General features: G+C 36.4%; 3 protein-coding genes across 4 annotated transcripts in view; 1 reads left to right on the plus strand and 2 right to left on the minus strand.

Annotated features, from left to right (window-relative positions):
• The window catches only part of LOC144443300 (regulator of nonsense transcripts 1-like), a 35,298-nt gene extending 34,836 nt beyond the window's left edge, over positions 1–462 (minus strand). For both annotated transcript variants that reach the window (XM_078132739.1, XM_078132738.1), the window contains exon 1: positions 121–462. In XM_078132739.1, the coding sequence (XP_077988865.1) occupies positions 121–309 (189 nt within the window). In that variant the 5' untranslated portion in view covers positions 310–462. The remainder of the gene's footprint in view (positions 1–120) is intronic.
• A 93-nt stretch (positions 463–555) lies between these two features.
• On the plus strand, positions 556–15,215 carry LOC144443347 (poly(A) RNA polymerase GLD2-like). Its single transcript, XM_078132805.1, has 14 exons — positions 556–588; positions 1,844–2,184; positions 2,963–3,323; positions 3,998–4,112; positions 4,552–4,655; positions 5,486–5,549; positions 6,398–6,464; positions 6,777–6,813; positions 7,353–7,392; positions 8,242–8,370; positions 8,951–8,997; positions 9,777–9,931; positions 11,070–11,185; positions 11,970–15,215. The coding sequence occupies exons 2-14, from the start codon at positions 1,847–1,849 to the stop codon at positions 12,095–12,097; spliced, it is 1,701 nt and encodes a 566-aa protein (XP_077988931.1). The 5' UTR covers positions 556–588; positions 1,844–1,846; the 3' UTR covers positions 12,098–15,215.
• A 460-nt stretch (positions 15,216–15,675) lies between these two features.
• Positions 15,676–20,700, minus strand: LOC144443326 (HCLS1-associated protein X-1-like). The gene is made up of 6 exons (XM_078132783.1): positions 20,544–20,700; positions 19,677–19,924; positions 18,853–18,983; positions 18,146–18,227; positions 17,054–17,199; positions 15,676–16,480 (listed from the first exon to the last, which is right to left on the minus strand). Exons 1-6 carry the CDS (start codon positions 20,603–20,605, stop codon positions 16,268–16,270), a joined length of 882 nt encoding a protein of 293 aa, XP_077988909.1. The 5' UTR covers positions 20,606–20,700; the 3' UTR covers positions 15,676–16,267.
• Positions 20,701–20,817: the final 117 nt, after the last annotated feature.

A 20,817-nucleotide genomic window follows, 5' to 3' on the forward strand; every position in this document is an offset into this window, starting at 1 on the left:
CAAATTCAATAGTGCGAACCACGTTTTTTACCGCTGGGCGTTTGCCCACCAGTCGCTATGGTCTTCCACTGGTTCGGAAACATATTGTCCTCTTATTTCACAGTGCTGATTTATGCTTACCTGACTTTGACTCTGTGTCTGTGTCTCTAACTGTGAAGCCTGACTCTGAGAAGCCTGGGTTTGAGACGGAAGAGTAAAATCGGTAAAGTCAAACTCCGATCCTTGGGTGTCCGCACCCAGAAGATCGCCTTCTTCCGTATCCAAAAAAGTTAAAGTTTGTGAGCTCGGTCCATAAGCGTCCACACTCATAATTGGACGATCGTGTTGAGATCAAATTCCTTGATAAACTAACGTTCAGAAACTTTGATTACAAATGACAATTTGTCCTATACTTGGCAGTTTCCGTAATATCCCATCCGTCGAGCAGAAATGAAACTTGCCGTTCGCGTTCGTGTTCGTGTTCCTCGATGTCACGAGCCGCATTCACGGAATTAGATGACGTTGCAGTTGAGTTCTCGCGTTTCGATGACGTAGAGTTGAAAGGTCAGGGCTCCAAAGCGGTGACGTGACGTAACCTAACCGCGAAGAGTAAGTCATGCTATTTTTTTTCTTCCCTGATTTAGACTTTGCATACTCTTGCCTGGTTATTTGTCGCAAACCATATTAACCAACAGTAAGATTACAAGGATATGATAGACATTTCTCTTAGTGTACAGTAGTTTACATAGTTTCGCCAGTAGAGTCCGCCAACATCGCACATGACGCCAAGCTTCGAATGCACTTCCGGGATCATGGGATGGATTCGCATTTTTCAATTAATGGAAATTCCCACATCTTTTGGTTCTAAATTGTAGAAGTTTGAGGTGGACGTGTATGAGTGGACAAATTGTCTACTTTGTCAAGACTGGCAGCTAGTTGAATACGAGCTACCTGCCACGTTAATTCACGTCTTGAGTGAGAGAATTGATAATAATATGTGGCAATGTTTCGCTTTCTGTTTTGTCAATGAATGGGGAAAGGTGGTCCGTGTAGTTGGAGGTCAATATACTGCATCCACTACTTTTCAATTACTGCCTATGTTTTGTTCATTTGTGACATGTTTCCTTTGTAAAGTAGGCCAATATCTATAGCATTAGTTCATCATCAGACATTATTTATGACTCGTTTACATTACATACAAATGCGTTGAGACACAAAACCCAAACAAATATATTATAACACAGACACATTCGCAAACCCAAGCGTTAGAATAAAATGAATCATCATATCAGCTAAATGCAAATAAAGGCAACAATGGACCACTTGTCATAGAATGAGTATGACGCTCTGCCGACACACATGATAAACTAAAGGGATTTTTATTATCCATGGATACCTTATCCCTGAACTGAACTCAACTGGCAGATGCTTTCCATTCAAGAACAATACATAGTTCTCCTAGAAAGACTGCTCCACAGCTCTGTTTTAAATAGTCTTGCTTGCACTGTGCAGACTGAGTATTGAACTCGATTCTGACAAGGAAAGGGACATTGACAGAATAGAGTCCTGACTTACATGTACTCTGTCTACAAACAGAACTTATAGAATCTAATCTGAAATACAAATGTAAGTGGCAGTGACATACCAGCAATTTGAAGATTTGTGATTCAGCCACACCATTGAAGTATCGCCCACGGTCGGTTATACTTCCATGGCCACACTATAGACCCTCCACCCACAATAGTGAGCAATAGTGTGACCAATGGAGGGTCTATGGCCACACTAACTATTCAATTTCAGTCACCATTCAACTATGATCATTATTCTGCATTTGTTTCACAATTACATGACTGTTCTTTTCCAGACAATGAGTGATAAGTATGGAAGACAGGGAAATGGACTCTTGCCACCACCGTTGTCATGGAATCAAATGTACCTGAACGGCATGAAGGTCATACAGACGGCTGTAAGAGGATATCAGCAACATTACCAGATAGACCCCACCGGGCAATTTCATTCACCACTACCTCTACTTCATACATCTGTTGGACCTCCTTCACAGTATGCCGGAACTCCTCATGTCTCTGGGAACCATCTGCATGTTAACTCTCAGGTCATTACAGAAACTGTCAGAAATAACGACAATGCATATAGACAAGACAGCAAAAGAAGCTTTGATAGTGACACAACAATCTCCAAAAGAAAGTGAGGACCTGTTTTTTAAAAATTATTTTTTATCATTTAATTTTGGCACTATTAGTTTTACAAGTAGATTCATGAACTTCATGTACTACAAGTCCTTAGTGGTTAAATTTTGAAAGAAAACAATAAACAAGTCATGAGTGCCGAGTTTGACTCTTTGATAAGCTATGGTATATGCTGTCATTAAATAGCATACATTTTGATGCAATTTATGTCTTCTTCCAAGCTTAATTTGGATGTACATGTAGGAATATGGTCCATTTCCTTCATTTACCTCTATTTCCTCTGTATACAACCCATAACACCAAGTAATGTGTTTTCTGTACATTCCACAATCGTTTATAGCAGCCATATCAAGTGTAAAACTGTAAAAGTACACTTTCATTTGCTTTGCTAATTGACCACATTGGAAAGCCACATTCTAGGCTTGTAATTAAACCAATTGAAACACTGCCCAGTATACTTTTACACTTGATATGAATACTTTAAACAAGTGTAACACATTATTATAGAGAAAGTGCTTTACTTCAGTGTTATCAGTTGTATTATTATTTGTGTACAGGTTTGTCAGGAAATGGAACTAAAAAAAGCAACAAAATCATATAACTACATCAGATTGTAATCAGGTTGCCTCTTCTAATTTTCATCACATTGCAATTGTACCACAGGGAAAGACACATTCCTATCTATTTCATGATTTTTTTTGTCATGTTAAATGTCTCATTTGTCTATTAAATCATTTATTGTAAATGTTCCACGACTTGTTGATTTTCAATCACAGGAGGAGTTTGGATAGTCAGTTGGCATATAGGGAAAAGAAGCCCAAGTCATCAACTCAGAGGAGAACCAGCCAATGGTTCACTCCTCCACCAAACTTAGCAGCTACAAACTCCCCAAACAGTAATACTTATTGTCCCACACAATCAAGAAAGAGAAGAAATGAGAGTCCAACAGAGGATCATCTGCCAAGAAAGCACAGAAATTATAGCAATCAAGGTTCACCCGCAGAATGTGGTTCACAAAATGCATTCCTGTTGGGAGGCAATGAACAGACAAGAATTAACTCTTTTGGTCCAGCTGGAATTAACATTGCAATCATTCGACCAATTAGATTGGACCAACCACCATATGATATGGATGAGGTAAGTAATAGTGTGACCAATGAGATTAGACTGACCACCATATGATATGGGTGAGGTAAGCAATAGGGTGACCAATGAGATTAGACTGACCACCATATGATATGGATGAGGTGAGCAATAGTGTGACCAATGTGATACATGGATGAGATTAATCATTGTCTGGCCAATCAGATTAGACCAACCACTTTATCACATGGATGAGGTAAACCACTGTCTGACCAATTACCGTAGATTAGACCAACCACTTTATCACATGGATGAGGTAAACCACTGTCTGACCAATTAGATTAGACTAACCACTTTATCACATGGATGAGGTAAACCATTGTCTGACCAATTAGATTAGACTAACCACTTTATCACATGGATGAGGTAAACCACTGTCTGACCAATTAGATTAGACTAACCACTTTATCACATGGATGAGATTAATCATTGTCTGGCCAATTAGATCAGATCAACCACTTTATCACATGGATGAGGTAAACCACTGTCTGACCAATTAGATTAGACCAACCACTTTATCACATGGATGAGGTAAACCATTGTCTGACCAATTAGATCAGACCAACGTGACCACCTTGTCACATGGATGACTTTATAACCATTGTCTGACCAATTAGGGGGATGTTGACTGGTTCCATGATAACTGACTGTTTTTCACTTTCTGACAGTTTTCACAACAAATTTGGAATTACTACCTTCAAAATAGACAGACTCCTGGTGATCTTCATTCCAAAGTGTTGATGAGGGATAATTTGTTTCGACTCATTGTGTTAGCGCTGCCAGGTGAGTGTTTGAAATCACATCAAATCCTGAGGTGTGCATCCTATGCAGTTTCCATCCAGTAAATTGGTGCCATCAGAGTGCATCCTGTATTAAATTGACCCAATGAAAGCATTTCTTATCAATTGGGCAAATCAGAGTACATCCTGAAAATTGACCCTATCAGAGCACATCTTATAAATTGAACCAATCAGAGTAGATCCTGTAAATTGGACCAATCAGAGTACATGTGTAGAGCCTGTAAATTGAACCAATCAGAGTAGAGCCTATAAATTGAACCAATCAGAGTAGAGCCTGTAAATTGAACCAATCAGAGTGCATCCTGTAAACTATAGTACACCCCGTAGATTGGACCAATCAGAGTAATTCTGTAAATTGAACCAATCAGAGCACATCATGTTAAATTTGTCCAACTTGTTTTTACTTATTTGTTTGTATACAGGCATCACATTTGGTTTACATATAACTGGTTCATCTCGTAATGGATTTGGTAGCAGAAATAGTGATCTTGATATATGTCTTATGTTGGCACAGAAAAATCATTTGGTAAGTGTTTATTCCTACTTTTATCATCTTCTCATTCCTTTTCATTCCATTCATTATATTGTAAACCTACTAAAGACTAATTTTCGCTTATTTCGCTAGAAACACAATCACAAAAATAAGTAGTTACTAAAATGGCTTCTTTTACACAGTCACAATGTACCAGTCTGATAAATAGTAAAAATTAGTCTTTGTGAACTAGCTGAAGACTGTAAAATCACAAAATGTTCTAGTAGTGAAAATATGTAGATTTACAGTATTTCTGATGAAGGTATAGATTTTTGCTTCTCATTTGGGCATCTGCCCATCAACCTCTGAATGGTATTGTACTTAGTCAATGAAGGTGTTGTTTGGTGTTCTTCTTGAAAGTGCCTAATTTGTCAACTTAGTAGATGTATGAGTTTAGACAACTTAGTAGATGTATGAGTTTAGACAACTTAGTAGATGTATAAGTTTTAGACAACTTAGTAGATGTATGAGTTTAGAAAACTTAGTTGAATGTAAAAGTGAATTTACAGAACATGAAAGATTTGGATGTATCTGGCTTACCAGATGAGCTTATGTCCAAGATCAAAAAATAAAATGTTCAGAGATCGAACTCCATTTAAGACATCCTTAGTTAGAGATTTTGACCCTCTTTTCAATACATTTTTAAGTATCAAAACTGACTTGAAATTGATTTAAATGAAGCATGCAACAAAGCATAGTTTGAACATAGTTGAACAGTGTGTCACTCTGTGTTTAAGCAGTTTTACCACTTTCATATGTACGTTCTGCCTCTGTAGGAAATGACAGTTATTGCATTATCACTGTCCAATTTGATCTATTTGCAGATATCAAAAAATGTCATTGTCAATTTTCTGAATAGTATACACAGGAAAATAAGGAACAACAGACGTGAGTATGATATTTTAGTACAAATAAACTGAATGTTCATTAGTGATATAGTGTAGTCTTCCATGGCGATCATAGTAAATCATAGTAAATCTTTCTGAAATCAGTTGTGTTGTGTTGAAATGAACAGCAGATAACTTGGGTTGCTTGTCTGACATACACAAGAGTGACAGTGTATGTTACTAATTGTTAGGATATTGGGCTATGTAAAATGTTACTATTCAAACAGTGGGCATCTAATGTTATAACATTTGCAGTATTGCCCAAAACTTTCATTGATCATGCTTAAATATCTGCCACTTGTCAAGCCCTGTTTTAGTGTGTGTGTGTGTGTGTGTGTGTGTGTGTGTGTGTGTGTGTGTGTGTGTGTGTGTGTGTGTGTGTATGTACGTGTATGTACATGTATGTGTGTACGTATGTACGTACGCGCGCGCGCGTGTGTGTGTGTGTGTGTGTGTGTGTGTGTGTATGTGTGCATTCAAATTAGGTCAAAACATGGATTTGTTATCAAAAGATGTACACTTTGAAGGAGCTGAACTGACTAGTGTAATAATTGATGACCATACTCCTAGAGTAAGTAATATCTATATAAGAAACTATTCAGGGCAAAGTGTCACATTCTTGACAAGCAAACTAAGTGTAAACAAAGTGATTTCTGAAAGTCCATATTCACGAGGACAAAACTCCAACAGGAACACAACAAGATGAAGCAAGCGTAACTAAGATGCTAGTTTCATTGGAGAGTATGGTTATAAATCTGTAGAAAACATGATCGCGACCATTTCAGCCATTCATGTTGGCTCTCTGAGTATGATATTCTTTAATGAAGATATGTTTGTTTATCATTTTAGCTTCCTTCACCAGAGTTATGGTGATCAGAGCTAGAGTTCCTATTCTAAGATTTTCAGATTTGAGAAGGTAAGAGTACAATCATGGATAACCTGGTAATTTTTTTAAATCAACATTTTTGTCAGACTTTACCCTATTCTGGTATTCAGGCTAACATGTGATTAAAGATACTTCCTTGGCATTTTCCAGCAAATATAACTTATAAGATGTAAAGTGTTGTATCTGTAAGAATTAACACGAATACTTGTAGAAATCTTCACTGACGTTCTTTTTGTTTAATTAAAGTAAGAGTTAATGTTTCAAATTCTGTAAGGGGAATGTTTATGAAATTTCAGGTACATGTAAACAATGTAACAACTGAATTGTCTTATTTTATTGCAGTGGAATTGACTGTGATATTAACATCAACAATGCTACTGTAAGTATTTTTTAAATCAGTAAAAACTAGTACTGTTTGTAGCATATTAATATTTTCAAGGTGAATCATTAGTGTGGTATATTAACGAGAGAGAGAGAGAGAGAGAGAGAGAGAGAGAGAGAGAGAGAGAGAGAGAGAGAGAGAGAGAGAGAGAGAGAGAGAGAGAGAGAGAGAGAGGGAGAGAGAGAGGGAGAGAGAGAGACAAACACACACTCACACTCATTCACACACACACAAACACACTCTCTCACTCTCATACACAGTCTCTCTCTCTCACTCTCATACACAAACACACACAAACACACACACACACACACACACAAACACACACACACACACACACACACAATGGTGCATGCAATCTTGCAATTACTATCCTGTGAATGCACACAATACAAGCATTAATTAGTCTTAATGTTAACCGAACTTTTATTTTTTTCAAGTCACTACAATAGCAACACATTGTAGTAGGTAAATAACATATTTCAGATAGCACATACCTACATATTTGTAAACTTGAGATGGGTTATATCTTGCAGGGCATCAGGAATACCTATCTTCTCCAAGCCTATTCAAAATGTGAGTACTGACTCAATCATTAAACATCCTTTAATCTCTCTCTTATCTTGGCATTGACATCCGTGTTGCAATTAGTATTAACAGCTAGTTGTGACAAACAGTTGTTTGGCAGACCTATAGAAACAGTTGGGCCAGAACATATCACCCTATGTAATCATTATAGTGCCACTGACAAGTTAACACTGATGTGAGAACCCGAGATTTAATCCTCAACCTGTCACCAGCAAAGAGACATTTACATTTACCTTGGCCTTTCTTTTTACAGGATACTCATGTAAATGTGTGTGTAAATTTCATCTTTCGTTTCTACAGCTTGATAACAACACTTGTTGATTTGACCATTATTTCTGATAAACCCCCCCCCCACCCAGTGTGCCCTCTAAACCAATTTGATGCACCACTGACACAAACAATTTCTACTGAATCACCAAAATTTGGTGTTCCCCTCTCTCTTACTATTTGGTGACTGACAAGAAATCCCAGTTTTTTTAATTTTGAATCACAACAAATTATTAGAGGGCACACTGCCCCCACCCCATTATTAAATGGAAAGTGGCACCCCTTGAAATGATACCACTTAGTTTGTGTTTGTCATCAATTGATGTTTGACCTATATTTTCAACACCCCCCACCTTGTGTAACCCTACGCCATTTACTGAAAATCAGCAACCTGGAAATGACAGATGTTTGGCTAGTATTATATTGTCACCATTCATTGTCTGACCATTAATCTCCCCCCCCCCCCACTTCTTCATTGTCATTGCCAGAAAAGTGGCACCCCTTGATATGACTGGCAAGTGTTAATTTGTCACAAACCAATGTTTGACCTTTACTCTTGACCCCCCATAGTGGACTGGAGAGTGTCACCCCTTGTGATGATGATCAAACACTGGGCTAGTGTTCATAACATCAATGATGCCAGTCAGTCTACTCTCTCTAGCTATACATTGGCACTCATGGTATTAAACTATCTACAAGGTAAGTTTTACACCAGGTTCTCTAACAGAGAGATGCCATTTTAGTGATTTAACATAAGTGAAATAAGGTCCAGTAGTGCTATGGACAGGAGAGGTGTTTGTGTTTGTGTGGATGTACAATATACATTGTATGTGAATGATTTATTCAAAAGTCAAAAGGTACCAATTGCAGTGAAACTAATTGATGTGGAGTGGTACCACCAATTGCAGTGAAACTTGATGTCGGGGGTGTTACATTTCCTTCATATTTTGTCTTATCAAAGGCCAACAACATAAATTCAAATCAAGCAGCATGCAGAGGATCTAAATTAATGTAAATTATAAAGGTTTTTCAACCACATTCTGAAGATTGAAACTTCAACAGTCAATGTCATGTAACCTTTTTCGTCCACCATAGCTTAAATGAACATCAGTCAACATGGCTTTCTCAATATAGATTGCAATATGAAAAATGCTAAGTTGTTCAATATACTGTGTAACACTCATGGGTTATGACAGTGGCATTATTTGCTAAACTGGTAGACAACAGTTTGTTATATGTGTGTCACACTGCATTAATTGCTATAACTCATATATTACAGTTGGCTGTCAACCTGTTGTGATTCCATCATTGCAAGAACTACATCCAGTAAGTTGTACCAGTTCACATTTTGTGTCATACATTGACAGTAAACTTCTATTTAGATTGGTAATTTTGTCATTTAAATGTAGACCTTTAATCTGAAGATGAATTTCTTTAATCGAGCTGAAAACATCAGTCATTTACAAATTTTTTGGAGTAAATATCAGTTGTAAATGCTCATTGCTAGTACATACACCAAGTCGAATACAGTTGTGAACGTATTGATAGCCAAGTGATAGTGTTTCATACATTAAACCATAGAACCTACATGATTCAACCCTGAAGGTAGAATACCCAAATGGATTCAACTGTTCATCCATCTATCTTCTTGCTGTTTCTTTCAGCTCATTAAGATGTGTAACTTATACTCAGTTACATTACCTTCCTTGTTGGGTAGGTGTGTGTGTATGTGTGTGTGTGTGTGTGGTTGGGGGGGGGTGTAGATATATGTGCGCGCGCATGTGTGTGTGTGTGTTTGTGTGTGTGTGTGCATTTGTGTGTGTATGTATGGGGAGTTGTAGATATATACATATGTGTGTGTGTGTGTGTTTGTGTGTGTGTGTGTGTGCATTTGTGTGTGTATGTATGGGGAGTTGTAGATATATACATATGTGTGTGTGTGTGTGTGTGTGTTTGTGTGTGTGTTGATGGAGCATGTTGTTTCAGTTGTTTCAAATACAAATATTTTGTATGAATGTATTTAAATCACTCCCTAGTCTAGTGAGTAAGTGGCTACATAGGACTACCTAGCTGATAATCTACTTTCATATGATTCGTTCTTTCAGGAGGACTTCAGCAGTCATTCAGAAGTGCGCTACTTATTCACTCCCAACTCACTGCAAAAAGATTTACCAGAACATTTACAATATACCTCACAGAACACTCAAAGCTTAGGTGAACTCCTCAAGGGATTCTTCCATTATTATGCAAATGAGTTCAAGTAAGTGTCAAAGTGTGTGAAATAGATGGTTAACATAGCTATGCACCTGTTGACTAGGATCTTGCATCCTTTATTGTGACTGAAGACAAATTTGTATTTAAAATGGTCATTTAGAGTATGTCATATTCTAGTAGTAGGAAAGACAAAAGATTATCAAGTTTGGTCACTAGGTGTGCTGTTTCATCCCCTTTTGGACTGTGATCAACAATAGTCAAATATTGAGGCGTCCTTTGACAAATTATCATTTCTACGTGTTTCGCAGCTTATGTCAATGATATCCTTGGTTAGCCCAAGTAGTTTTGCTTATTCTGTTTTCAATGATGTTATTTTGAGGAACACTAAGAGTTGTTTTTGACACATTCTTGACTGCTCTGTGTACTGCCGTGTGATTATATCCAAGGTCAAAGTTTTAGCCATCATTTTCTCTAATCTTGGATGCCCTCATTTGACACTTCTTTCAAAATGGCAACAGAGTGCGTATCAGGAATGTTATGGATACTCACTCACATCAATATCTGTTCATAAAATCTTAACAGAAAATATGCTGTAAAGTTAGTGCAGATCCAATCTAATTAAAATCCAATGTAGTGTACATGGCGCGATTTCTTTTTGGCTGTTACGTTTACTGTCATTTGTTCCTTTGTGAGCACCTGTTACACACATCTGACACAATACCATAGATTTTTCCGAACCCAATCTCGTACTTACGAGTAGCCAACCACAATCCGTCTTACAATATAACACTAAATGTTCGAAATTGAAAGAAAGAGAACCACCAAAACAATAATGATAACATCGTAATCTGCACTCTGTGCTCAAGCTCTTTTCAAACAGAGTGCTCTGTAGTACTGTACCCATAGCTTTTGGCATAATATGCATTCACATTCATTGAGTGAATTCACTCAGTGTTCTCTTGTGGCTCGAGAACACCTATGGTATTGTGTCAAATGTATGTAACGGGCACTCACAAAAGAACAAACGACAGTAAACATAACAGCCAAAGAGAAATCGTGCCATGTACACTACATCGGATTTCAATCAGATCGGTGCAGATCAAGGCAGTGTTGACTTGGCCATTGAAGCCAAAGACATGGTAACTCATCTACAATGACATTGTATGTATGTTTCAACATTACAGTTTCACAACACATGTGATATCAGTTAGACTTGGGTCAACCTATCCTAAAAGTAAATTGCCAAGTGCTGCTATATTAAATTCAGGTCGTAATGAATGGAACTTGCTGTGTGTAGAAGGTAGGTGACAAGCTTTCTTCACTTTGGGTTGTCTGTGGCAGAGATGTTAGCTCATACGCCTCTTAACCCTGCAGTCTGGGTTCAAGCCCACCAGGTGCCAGCTGAGTTTGATCAAAATTTAACCAGGTCTGTATGTAAGAAGGGTGATGCTCAGTTTGACCCTGTAGAACAACGCCGGTTTTCTCTGGATACTTCAGTTTACTCCTCTTTCCAATAAGATATCACTGCTAAGTGGTGACCATTCAACAAATTTCCAAATTTAAATTTAATTTTTTTCATTGCTTTACTAGTACAATAGACACAGTTACCTTTTTAGCTGCCATTCACACATCTTCTTACATAACATGTTTGTCACAAGTATATTTTAAACAGTAATAATAGTATGTAGACTACATGACAAATGCAAGTAGTGTCCTCTATGAAGGCATTCTTTCAATATAAAACTATGCATCCATGCTCAGATACTAACTAATATAAACAAACAGTAATGTTAGTCAAAAGAGTATTTCTTTTGGGCTGCTCAGTTTTGTATATCAGTACACTGAATTCTCGATACCTGAAATAGACTATTGCTGCCTAGGTGCATCATAAAAAATAATGAACGTTCAATTTCCTTGTCAACACCATATTTTCCACTCCAAGTGCTTCACACACATTGCTAAAAATGTGCGTGAGAATAAGTCAAACTTGTTTTATTTTGCTATTTTGACCCTCTAGCATGAGGTAAAATGTTATTACAGGTACTGAGAATTAATGTGTATGTTGTTTCTTTTACTTTTGACAGAACCATTTGACCTTTGTAATGCTGCCAGACCAGTGTTCCTAGAAGACAAGTTTGCACTAATCAAACACATACTGAAAAGAACCAGTGAGAAAATACGAAAAGCTAAAGCCTTAACAGCAATTCTATAGCTCCGGTCTGTAACTGAGCATCGCAGCAGTACGCACAAGTTACAGCAATTCTATAGTGTCTGAATAGTGCCTCATTTATAAAATGACTCTGAAATGAAAGTATTTTGAGTATTCCCATGTCTACCTATGGTACAAAGGAGCCAAGGCAGGAGAAAAGATGTTAGATATGACTTTGGCCTATTCCGTGGTCCAAATGCAAAGTATTGCAATGTATATATTAAATTTATTTATAGCGTACTACCAGTAGTGCTCTGGGTAATAGCTTTCAATGTCTTTACCAAAATTTCTCGCAGAATTCAACTTTCAAGCTTAATGGAGGTTCATGCCGAAATTCCGAAGCATTCTCACTTTGAACATGATGCTTGTTATACTGTCTTTCTTCTCTGTTCTATAGTTTATTGTTTATTCGCTATCAATGTGAAATAGCCTGTATATAAGATCCTGTTCATACAGCGATAGAGAAGATATGTCATTGAGGGCGCTCAAAGGAATGAGGACGACACAATGAGGAATCTTTCATTCTGTTTGGTGTCTGTTTACTTACCCGAAATATAATTTTATTTGATTCTTTATTCATTTCTTTCATAATACAATATTCCAAACCCAGTTTTATTTCAAAGTTTCAAAGAAATTGGCTTTTTCCCTACCTAGTGAGTAAACAACAATAGTTTCCATTGTTGGTGAGGTCTATGAAGTTATTGTTAAAATAGGCTTTGATGGTACGAAACCTATGCCTTTTCACTTTGGCAGTGCCAATCCTGTGACCTTTCACTGCAGCAGTGCTAATTCTGTGACCTTTCACCTAAACAGTGCCAATCTTGTGACCTTTCACCTCAGCAGTGCTGATCCTATGACCTTTCATCTCAGCAGTGTATATTCACTTTTCTAATTGCCAATGCCATAGAATTGAACTGGTTAACAGTAAAATGGAGAATAAGTTGCATAGTTCAAGTAATTTTGGGTTGATTTGCCACACATTTACATGTACAAATAATTTATGATAATGCCAAACATTCTCTGTATGAAATGGCACACATTTAATGTTTGATATCAGATTCTGAGAGTGATGATGTGACATATGGTACCCTGTCTGTTGAAGTCTTCAGGAGTCTCAATATGTCATATAGATTTGCATTATTTGGCCTTTATTTGTGTTTCGAAAAATTGTATTGCTCTGTTTACTACTGCGCCATTCTCAAAGTGAGTGTTCATACTGTATTCCCTTTCAATGAAAGTCTGCAATTGATATATAAATCCTATTGAAGTATGCACCAAATCAACAGACTCCACAGATGATACTGACACCATTAATAATTGTATATTACAACATCATCCTATGTAAATCTATATGTGACCAGTAGATGAGTAGATTTCCGACAGACAACAGTTACATATACCACTCTTAAAGTGGCACAAGCTGAGTTTATCTATACATTTTACTCAAGTGAAAATACTTCCTTAAAATCTCAGTTAAACTACTCTAATGTAATATTAACATCAATACATGCCTTCTATAACATTACAATTGCCTTCTGGTTTTGTTGGAACAGTTGATTGTATGGTAGGGGTTCCTCAACATTTTTTTTATACGTAGCAAAAATTACATCATCAGATCATTTATATGTTATATCTTAAAATCAAGTTTGAGTTCAGTCAATTGCAAGTGATAGTTATGTATGCTTTAGTAAGTAGAATACTGCGTGAGCCTTTAAAATATGCAGCATAAATCTCGCCCCGAAAATGTATAAACTCAGCATGTGCCCCTTTAACATCTACTGGTAGTACAAAACCTTCAAGTTTTAGTATTAACATTACAGTGATCTGTGTTGGTGTGTTAACACCAGTATTACTGAAATTAACATTTGTATACATATAATTTAACTGTTTCATTTGCCATCCAATTAATCAGATAATATAGAGTACCACCCTTGTCTAGTCAAAATCTATTTCAAAGTAAGCAAATTTAAGAGGGGGGTAAGGTGGGCTGTACATAATGTATTTTGTTTCTTTTGAGATCTTTTGTTTGCAAAAATTGAAAATCTCGTGAATGTATAATTGAAAGTACTTGTATATATGAAGTTTATTAGATGTGTGAGGGCGCCCTGTCATGGCACACCTTACAGATTATACTGCAAATAGATATACGTTTATTGTATTAGATATAGGAACATGGATATGACTGAAAAATTGTGAACGAGATTATGATTATGAATATTATGTATTTATGTGAAATGTATTTGATGATTGTGCAAGTTCAAACTGATGGTTGTTACAAGTCTTGACAACCAAAGGAAGTATTTCAAGAGCACATTTTTGTGTGTTTTTTTTCTAAGTCAAGCTCTCAGCATTTCGAACTGTAAGAGTTTGATAATTATGAAATGTAAAAAAAGAGGTGGTATTTGGGTCAGAATACTGTTTAATTGATATACTGGAGTAGTATGATTTTGTCAGTGAGCAAAGATCTGTTTGTTACTCTGTCGATATACTATTAACAACATCATGTTACAAAGCATGAATGGTGGGGGTAGGTCAACAAACATGTTTTGTATCTGTATGTTCTGTTTCATCAGGGTTTGTATAGCCTGTTTACCCCACTTGAGGTATATTTCGTTTTAATCTCCCATACATGGGAGAATAATAAACAGAATATATTATAAGCACCATAAATAGGCTAGAGTTTTGTATATTGTTAGTTTGTCGACATCCTTGATGACTGCATTTGTGATGTCCATTCCTCCAGGGTGTATAATGAGTCATACATTGTATTTGTATTGTCAATTTGTCTTTTCCTCCAGGGTCTATATGTTGATAGATTGACCACCCCTTCAGGGTAATATGTTTTGTTATTACATGTATAAGAATGAATAACCAGTCTCCAATGTATCATATTCATACAAGTCACAAGAACTGGTCAAGTTATGCAGGGAAATCATGCTACCTTAGTACAATCAAGGGAGAAAAATGACAAAAGTTTTTGTTTTTACAAAATGTATTTAGTACAAGTGTGAGCATAATATATGCATTGTGATCTATATACCACCTTTTATGTTGAATTGTTATGAGTTTATATGACACCAGTTTGAATTTTGCTAAATGTTATTATTTATTGAGTTTTTTGTTATCAGATTATATTTGTAATAAAGATTATTCAGAGTCTGATTTGTCGTCATTGTCCAGTGACTGCTATTTTGTTGTAAACATTTGTGATATAACCTCAGAAACTTTGATACTAAGTCTACAATGTCAACAGCCACATTATTTGAGTTGAACCAGACTGAAGTTTCTATTAAGAATATGCAAATTGTTTTTGACCTTTAAGGTCAAATGTCAAGACTTGGTGTTATGCATATTATTTGTGTAAATTTACTCTAGCGGTGTCCCTTTTCCTGAGTTCCGATTCCTTCATATTTCAGGTTTTGTTGGGTTACTATTTCTCAGGCTTCCTCTCTGGAATCAAACCCTTACTCCCCATTATAACCATGGTAGGCATAACATACCATCAAAAGTTCTATTTGTATTCATACTAGCAATCAAATCTGACAGGAAGCAGTCTAACAGCTTTTATTTACCAATTATCATTTAATCATTCAAATTCAAGATTTTACATTGTCAAATAAAACACTCCTCAACAGCAAAAAAACAACCACTCAAAGGTTGGTTGACTGAGATATTGAATCTTATCGCAAGTTAAATAAATTATGCATTGGATAGTTCCTTCCACTTCATTCCTTAATATCTGACTGCGTCATCTCACTGGAGATCCTGAAAATACCAGTAATTAAGTTGTTCAATGTGCAGTACAATGTTTATACAACATTTGTTTGGTTACTTGTTAGTGGGCCAGTTAGTAGCCACTAGAGTTCAATGTGGGAATTTAATATGAAGACACAAGTATCTGGGATCAGGTATCGATAATCTGAACGGTAGCAAGGTGTCAATCTGAGATTTAGCCAAGTGGATCAGTATCTATCAGGATGTAATCCGTGCTTTAGCTGGGTGGATCAACATGAAAGCATATCATATGTGGATCAATGTAATAATAAAACTGGCACTGTGCAGGAAAAGAAAGACATGGAAATCCCCTTTCTACATCAACCATTTTAAATTTATATTTTTGCGAGTATAGTCTTTTATACATTCACAGAACTTCTTTTCTGCATGAACATCATGTCACCTCCCAAATAATTTGTCAAATATAGATTTGGAACCATCAGGGATTGTTGGTTCTCTGACTGCATCATGTCTAGGTGTAATTAGTACAGGTAAATCTTGTGATTCTGGTGAACTGATGCTAGGTTGTTGAATTCCATCCCGGTCTGTGGTAGTTACAGTAGTTTCAACGTTACCATGTTCATCTTTCACAGTTCGTCTCTCCTCCACACTCTGTAAAAATACAACAACAAAATAATGGCTTCCTTTCCAAGACTGTGCTACAAATGCAGAGATTGTTTAAATATGAACAACTTTCAATTCCTCAAATATGAACAGACATGAAATCAACAGTGTCATCTTGTCTAGTGTTATATTTCATAATAACCTCTCAATCTGTATTAGCAACAGAGTCTGTACCTTTCTACACGTCTAAGTTCTAAAATAGTGCAAAAAATTCAAGTTGGATAATAGTGATACTTCAAAACACACACACACACACACACACACACACACACACACACTTTTGGTTTATGGTCAACGTCAATTAACTGTGACTACTTTCTCAACATCACACATTAAATATTCTTTTACATGTAAAGAGACAAATCAATAAGTTACATCCATGCAATGGGTTAGGTCTCGCTAGCTTTATCTTGGAAGTTGGTCACAATGTTCTACACTACAGAGTTCCACAGCAATGTCATTTGAATGCACATACTCATGGTCTACAAATATAACTACCATGATTACACTGATTTGAATTATCAAAGTTGAAATCAATATCTCCTAGCACATCTTACTCACCCCATCAGGTTTTCTTACAGTTGTCACAGACATACTACGAAAAAAGGACTTTCTTTGAGGAGTTGATGGTCTTACATTTTCATGGTCATCATGTCTACCTGGTAATATTACATCAATGTTTCCAGACGAAATAGCATCATCTAAATCTGAAATAAGGAAAGCATTAAAGGTAGAAGTTGACTACTCAGTAACTTTGCAATACAGTTCACTCAATAAACCCAGATGAGAGAAATAAACAAGACTCTACTATGTACAACCCAAGTTGAACAAAAAATATGCAATATGTACTCTGGTCATCCTACGTCACGACAACGTATGTCTATGTAACAGTAAACTGGTTTTGCTGTGTTCAAAATATGAGTCAAAACATTCAAAACAGCCATTTAATACTTTCCCCACTTTTTCTTTGATATTACTGGTGCTAGTATAATTGTGCTATTCTCCAATATTTTTCTTAATTCAGTTGGACAATACTCATGACCTTAGGGTTGTCACTATTTGTCTAGTGACTCTTAGTGACAAAGGCCCCTTAGGTCACTCATTTTTTCCTTGGCTGAAAGAAGAAAATTATTGTGGAACAACATCTAATTATTTGTATTATTAACGAGGATCCATTTCTTTGTCAATATATGGTCAGAGGGACTCCATCAACTCTCTTGGAAATGTTGCCAAGTTTGTCAAAATTATCAAACATGTTTGCCTTGAAAGAGTTCAAAAGTACAAGACTTAAACTATACAGGCATAATGGATTTGAGGTACCTGTTTTCTATGTGTTTTGAATTGCAGTTTACCTTCAAACTGAAGAAATGGTGTTGTGGAAGTAAAATGAGAGTTTGTGTATTTTCACCACCACTCTCTATGACTCTATAAAGTTATGTCTCTTTACTCAAGAACTTGCATATGTAAATGAGATTTTCTTTCAAACGAACATAGCCACTATCCCATGAAGATGACTTATCGCATTTTCTCAGTCTACATGATTTGGTGAATCTGGGGGCAAAACGGTAAGTTTTCTTCACAAACTAGCATTAAATAATTATTTTTGTCATACAATGAGAACTTTTTAGAAATCTACACGAGTGATCAACTCACCTTTATCTTTCTTTTCATTTGATGGTTGTGTTGACCTTGGCAACCTGTATGGCCAGTTAAATTGCCACTCTTTAAACAATGGCTACAAATGATAAAAGGAATGTAGTATCTTGTAACATCTACTAATCAATTTTTTATAATCTTGGATTCATGGATTACTAGATCTCCATAAAGTGTCATGTACACAGACTATCAGATTTTGACTAGTTCACATAGACATATACTGACAACAACAACAACCACCACAACCACACACACACACACACACACACACACACACACACACACACACACACAAAAAAAAAAAAAAAAAAAAACAGGCTTGCCAAGTGGAAGATGTTTACGCATGATCATTGAAAGTTGGGCAATACTGCAAATGTTATAACATTAGATGCCCACTGTTGCAATAGTAACATTCTACAGTGTTTTAGCCCAATATCCTAACCTATGCTCATAAAATTTCACACAAACAACCCAAGCCTTCATTTTTTATATCAAAATAGCTGCTGTTCATTTCAACACAAAAACACTAAGGATTACTTCATTTTCCCTTCTCTGATTTCAGTAAAGATGGAGATCAGGCACAGAGCTCAGCTGCAAGCCATCTCTTTCCAAATCATTATGCATTTATGACAATACAAACTATGCTTTTATTCCCCTATTAATCACAAAATATTCAATAATGTACTAACAATTGCTATACTCACACTTTGACCATCAAATGGTTTTGTCCTAGTTTCACTTTCTGCATGATTATCTTGAGTTGGTTTCTTTAACATTTCATCCCTTAGAGAGCCAGATTTCTTCTCTGTCTTTGGCCCCTCTATTGATGGTATGTCTGAAAAAGATGAAAGAAATAGAATGATAGATAATTAGTTGCTATCATTTGCAAAAAGTGTTGTTATTTGGAATATTCCTTATAACCAGAACAGAAAATATCATGCCTCATGATGTACAAGGAAGTTTATCCAGCAATATACAATGACAGGTGTTGCGATATCATATGCTGAGTCACAGCATACCCCTCACATGAAAAATGCCAATGAGGATATAAGGAAAGCGACAGCATATCTGACAGTCAAGTGACATCCCTGCAGACTCTAACCAACAAACTCTGTAACTCTGTATTGAACAGTGTTTTTGAAAATCAACTATGTACATGTAACTGGAAATAGTAATCAGACAAGCATATGTTATCTATATGACTCCATGCTGGGGCTCAGTGTATTGGAAATACACCATTAATGTTGCATCATACACATGTACATTATTCTTGAATTAAACTGAAATTCATGGTTAAGTCAGATCTGTCAACACTAGCAATATTTTATATTTTAATAGCATTCTTACCTTTACTTGTTGTTGTTGTTGTTGTTTTTGTTTTTAAAGTATATTTCAGTAGTTTCAACAAAGGTATGGCATAAACATAATTAGGATGAAATATTGTTTTTATGTTATTGCCACTGTGAATTGAAGGGTATGCCAGAAACATGTCTATTTGAACTTGAAGCCAAACAACCATTGTACTTACTCATTGGTGGAAATTCAGCCAGTCCAAAATTTTTAAACATTTCAGTGAAGTGATGTTCAAAATGTTTGAACATTTGTTCAGATTCCCGAAAGAAGTCCTGGTGTGAGCCTCCAAATGGATCGCCAGAGAAAATTCCATGACGCTCATCATACTCATCTTCATCATCATCATTTAGATTACCGTGGAAACCAAATGCTCCAAAATCCTGTTCACCCTCTTCATCATCATCATCATCATCATCACCCCTCCTTCAGCAAATAAAAACAGAAATTACTTATCAGGTCTTGTCAATATTTCACTTAACTTCCAAGAGCATATTGTGTTGACTCTACCATTGCTTGCCAGTTGGGAACTGCATCTAGACCTTATCTGAAAGTCATTCACATACAGCCCTTCCTTTGACCCCCTCCCCCACCTATCGCTCGTCATGATGATTTCACTGAAAATATAAAATCTTAGCTTATTTACAAACCAAACCACACCACACATTGGAACTAATAATAAACCCTACATTAAGATTGTAAATTGTAATCATTTGTGGTTTGTTTCATTTTGTGTGTGGCTGCCGGCTGTGACGAGATTACTTAGGGTTGGGGAGGGAAAATATGGCAGTACGGGTCATTTTATCTCCGCAAAATTTGCTCAGCACAGTAATGTATAGCTTACATAAGTAACAGTGCTTTACAATGTAAGTTTAACGTTATAAAATGCACGTATGGTGGCGATCCGTGTCTCCAGTCTCATACAGTGACACTGACGGATTATTCTGGAACTTGGGAGGAAGACATACGATCGGACATCATGATGATAAGTAGCTGTTGACATGGTTTTTCAGTCCAGCATTATGCAAACAACGTTAACACTTACCGAGGCGGATTCCTATACCTTGGAAACCCAAAGATGTTGCCAAAGAAGTCATGAAAATTCATAATTTGTGTAGATACACGTCGGTTTAAATGATACTTTTCGACGATTGTGTAAAGGTCGTAACACGGTTTAGCCCTGCGCAGAAAAGATTATTCTGTAAGCCAATCAGCGACAAGAATAGTGAGGCAATACCACATCTATTTTTAGAACGGAAGTAAACAGATGGCGTAGAGCGAGGATTCCCTCTTAGGCTGACGCAATCTCCCGTTCGCTA

This window comes from Glandiceps talaboti, chromosome 12 (genome assembly GCF_964340395.1).
Source record: "Glandiceps talaboti chromosome 12, keGlaTala1.1, whole genome shotgun sequence".
Taxonomy (NCBI): Eukaryota; Metazoa; Hemichordata; class Enteropneusta; family Spengelidae; genus Glandiceps; species Glandiceps talaboti.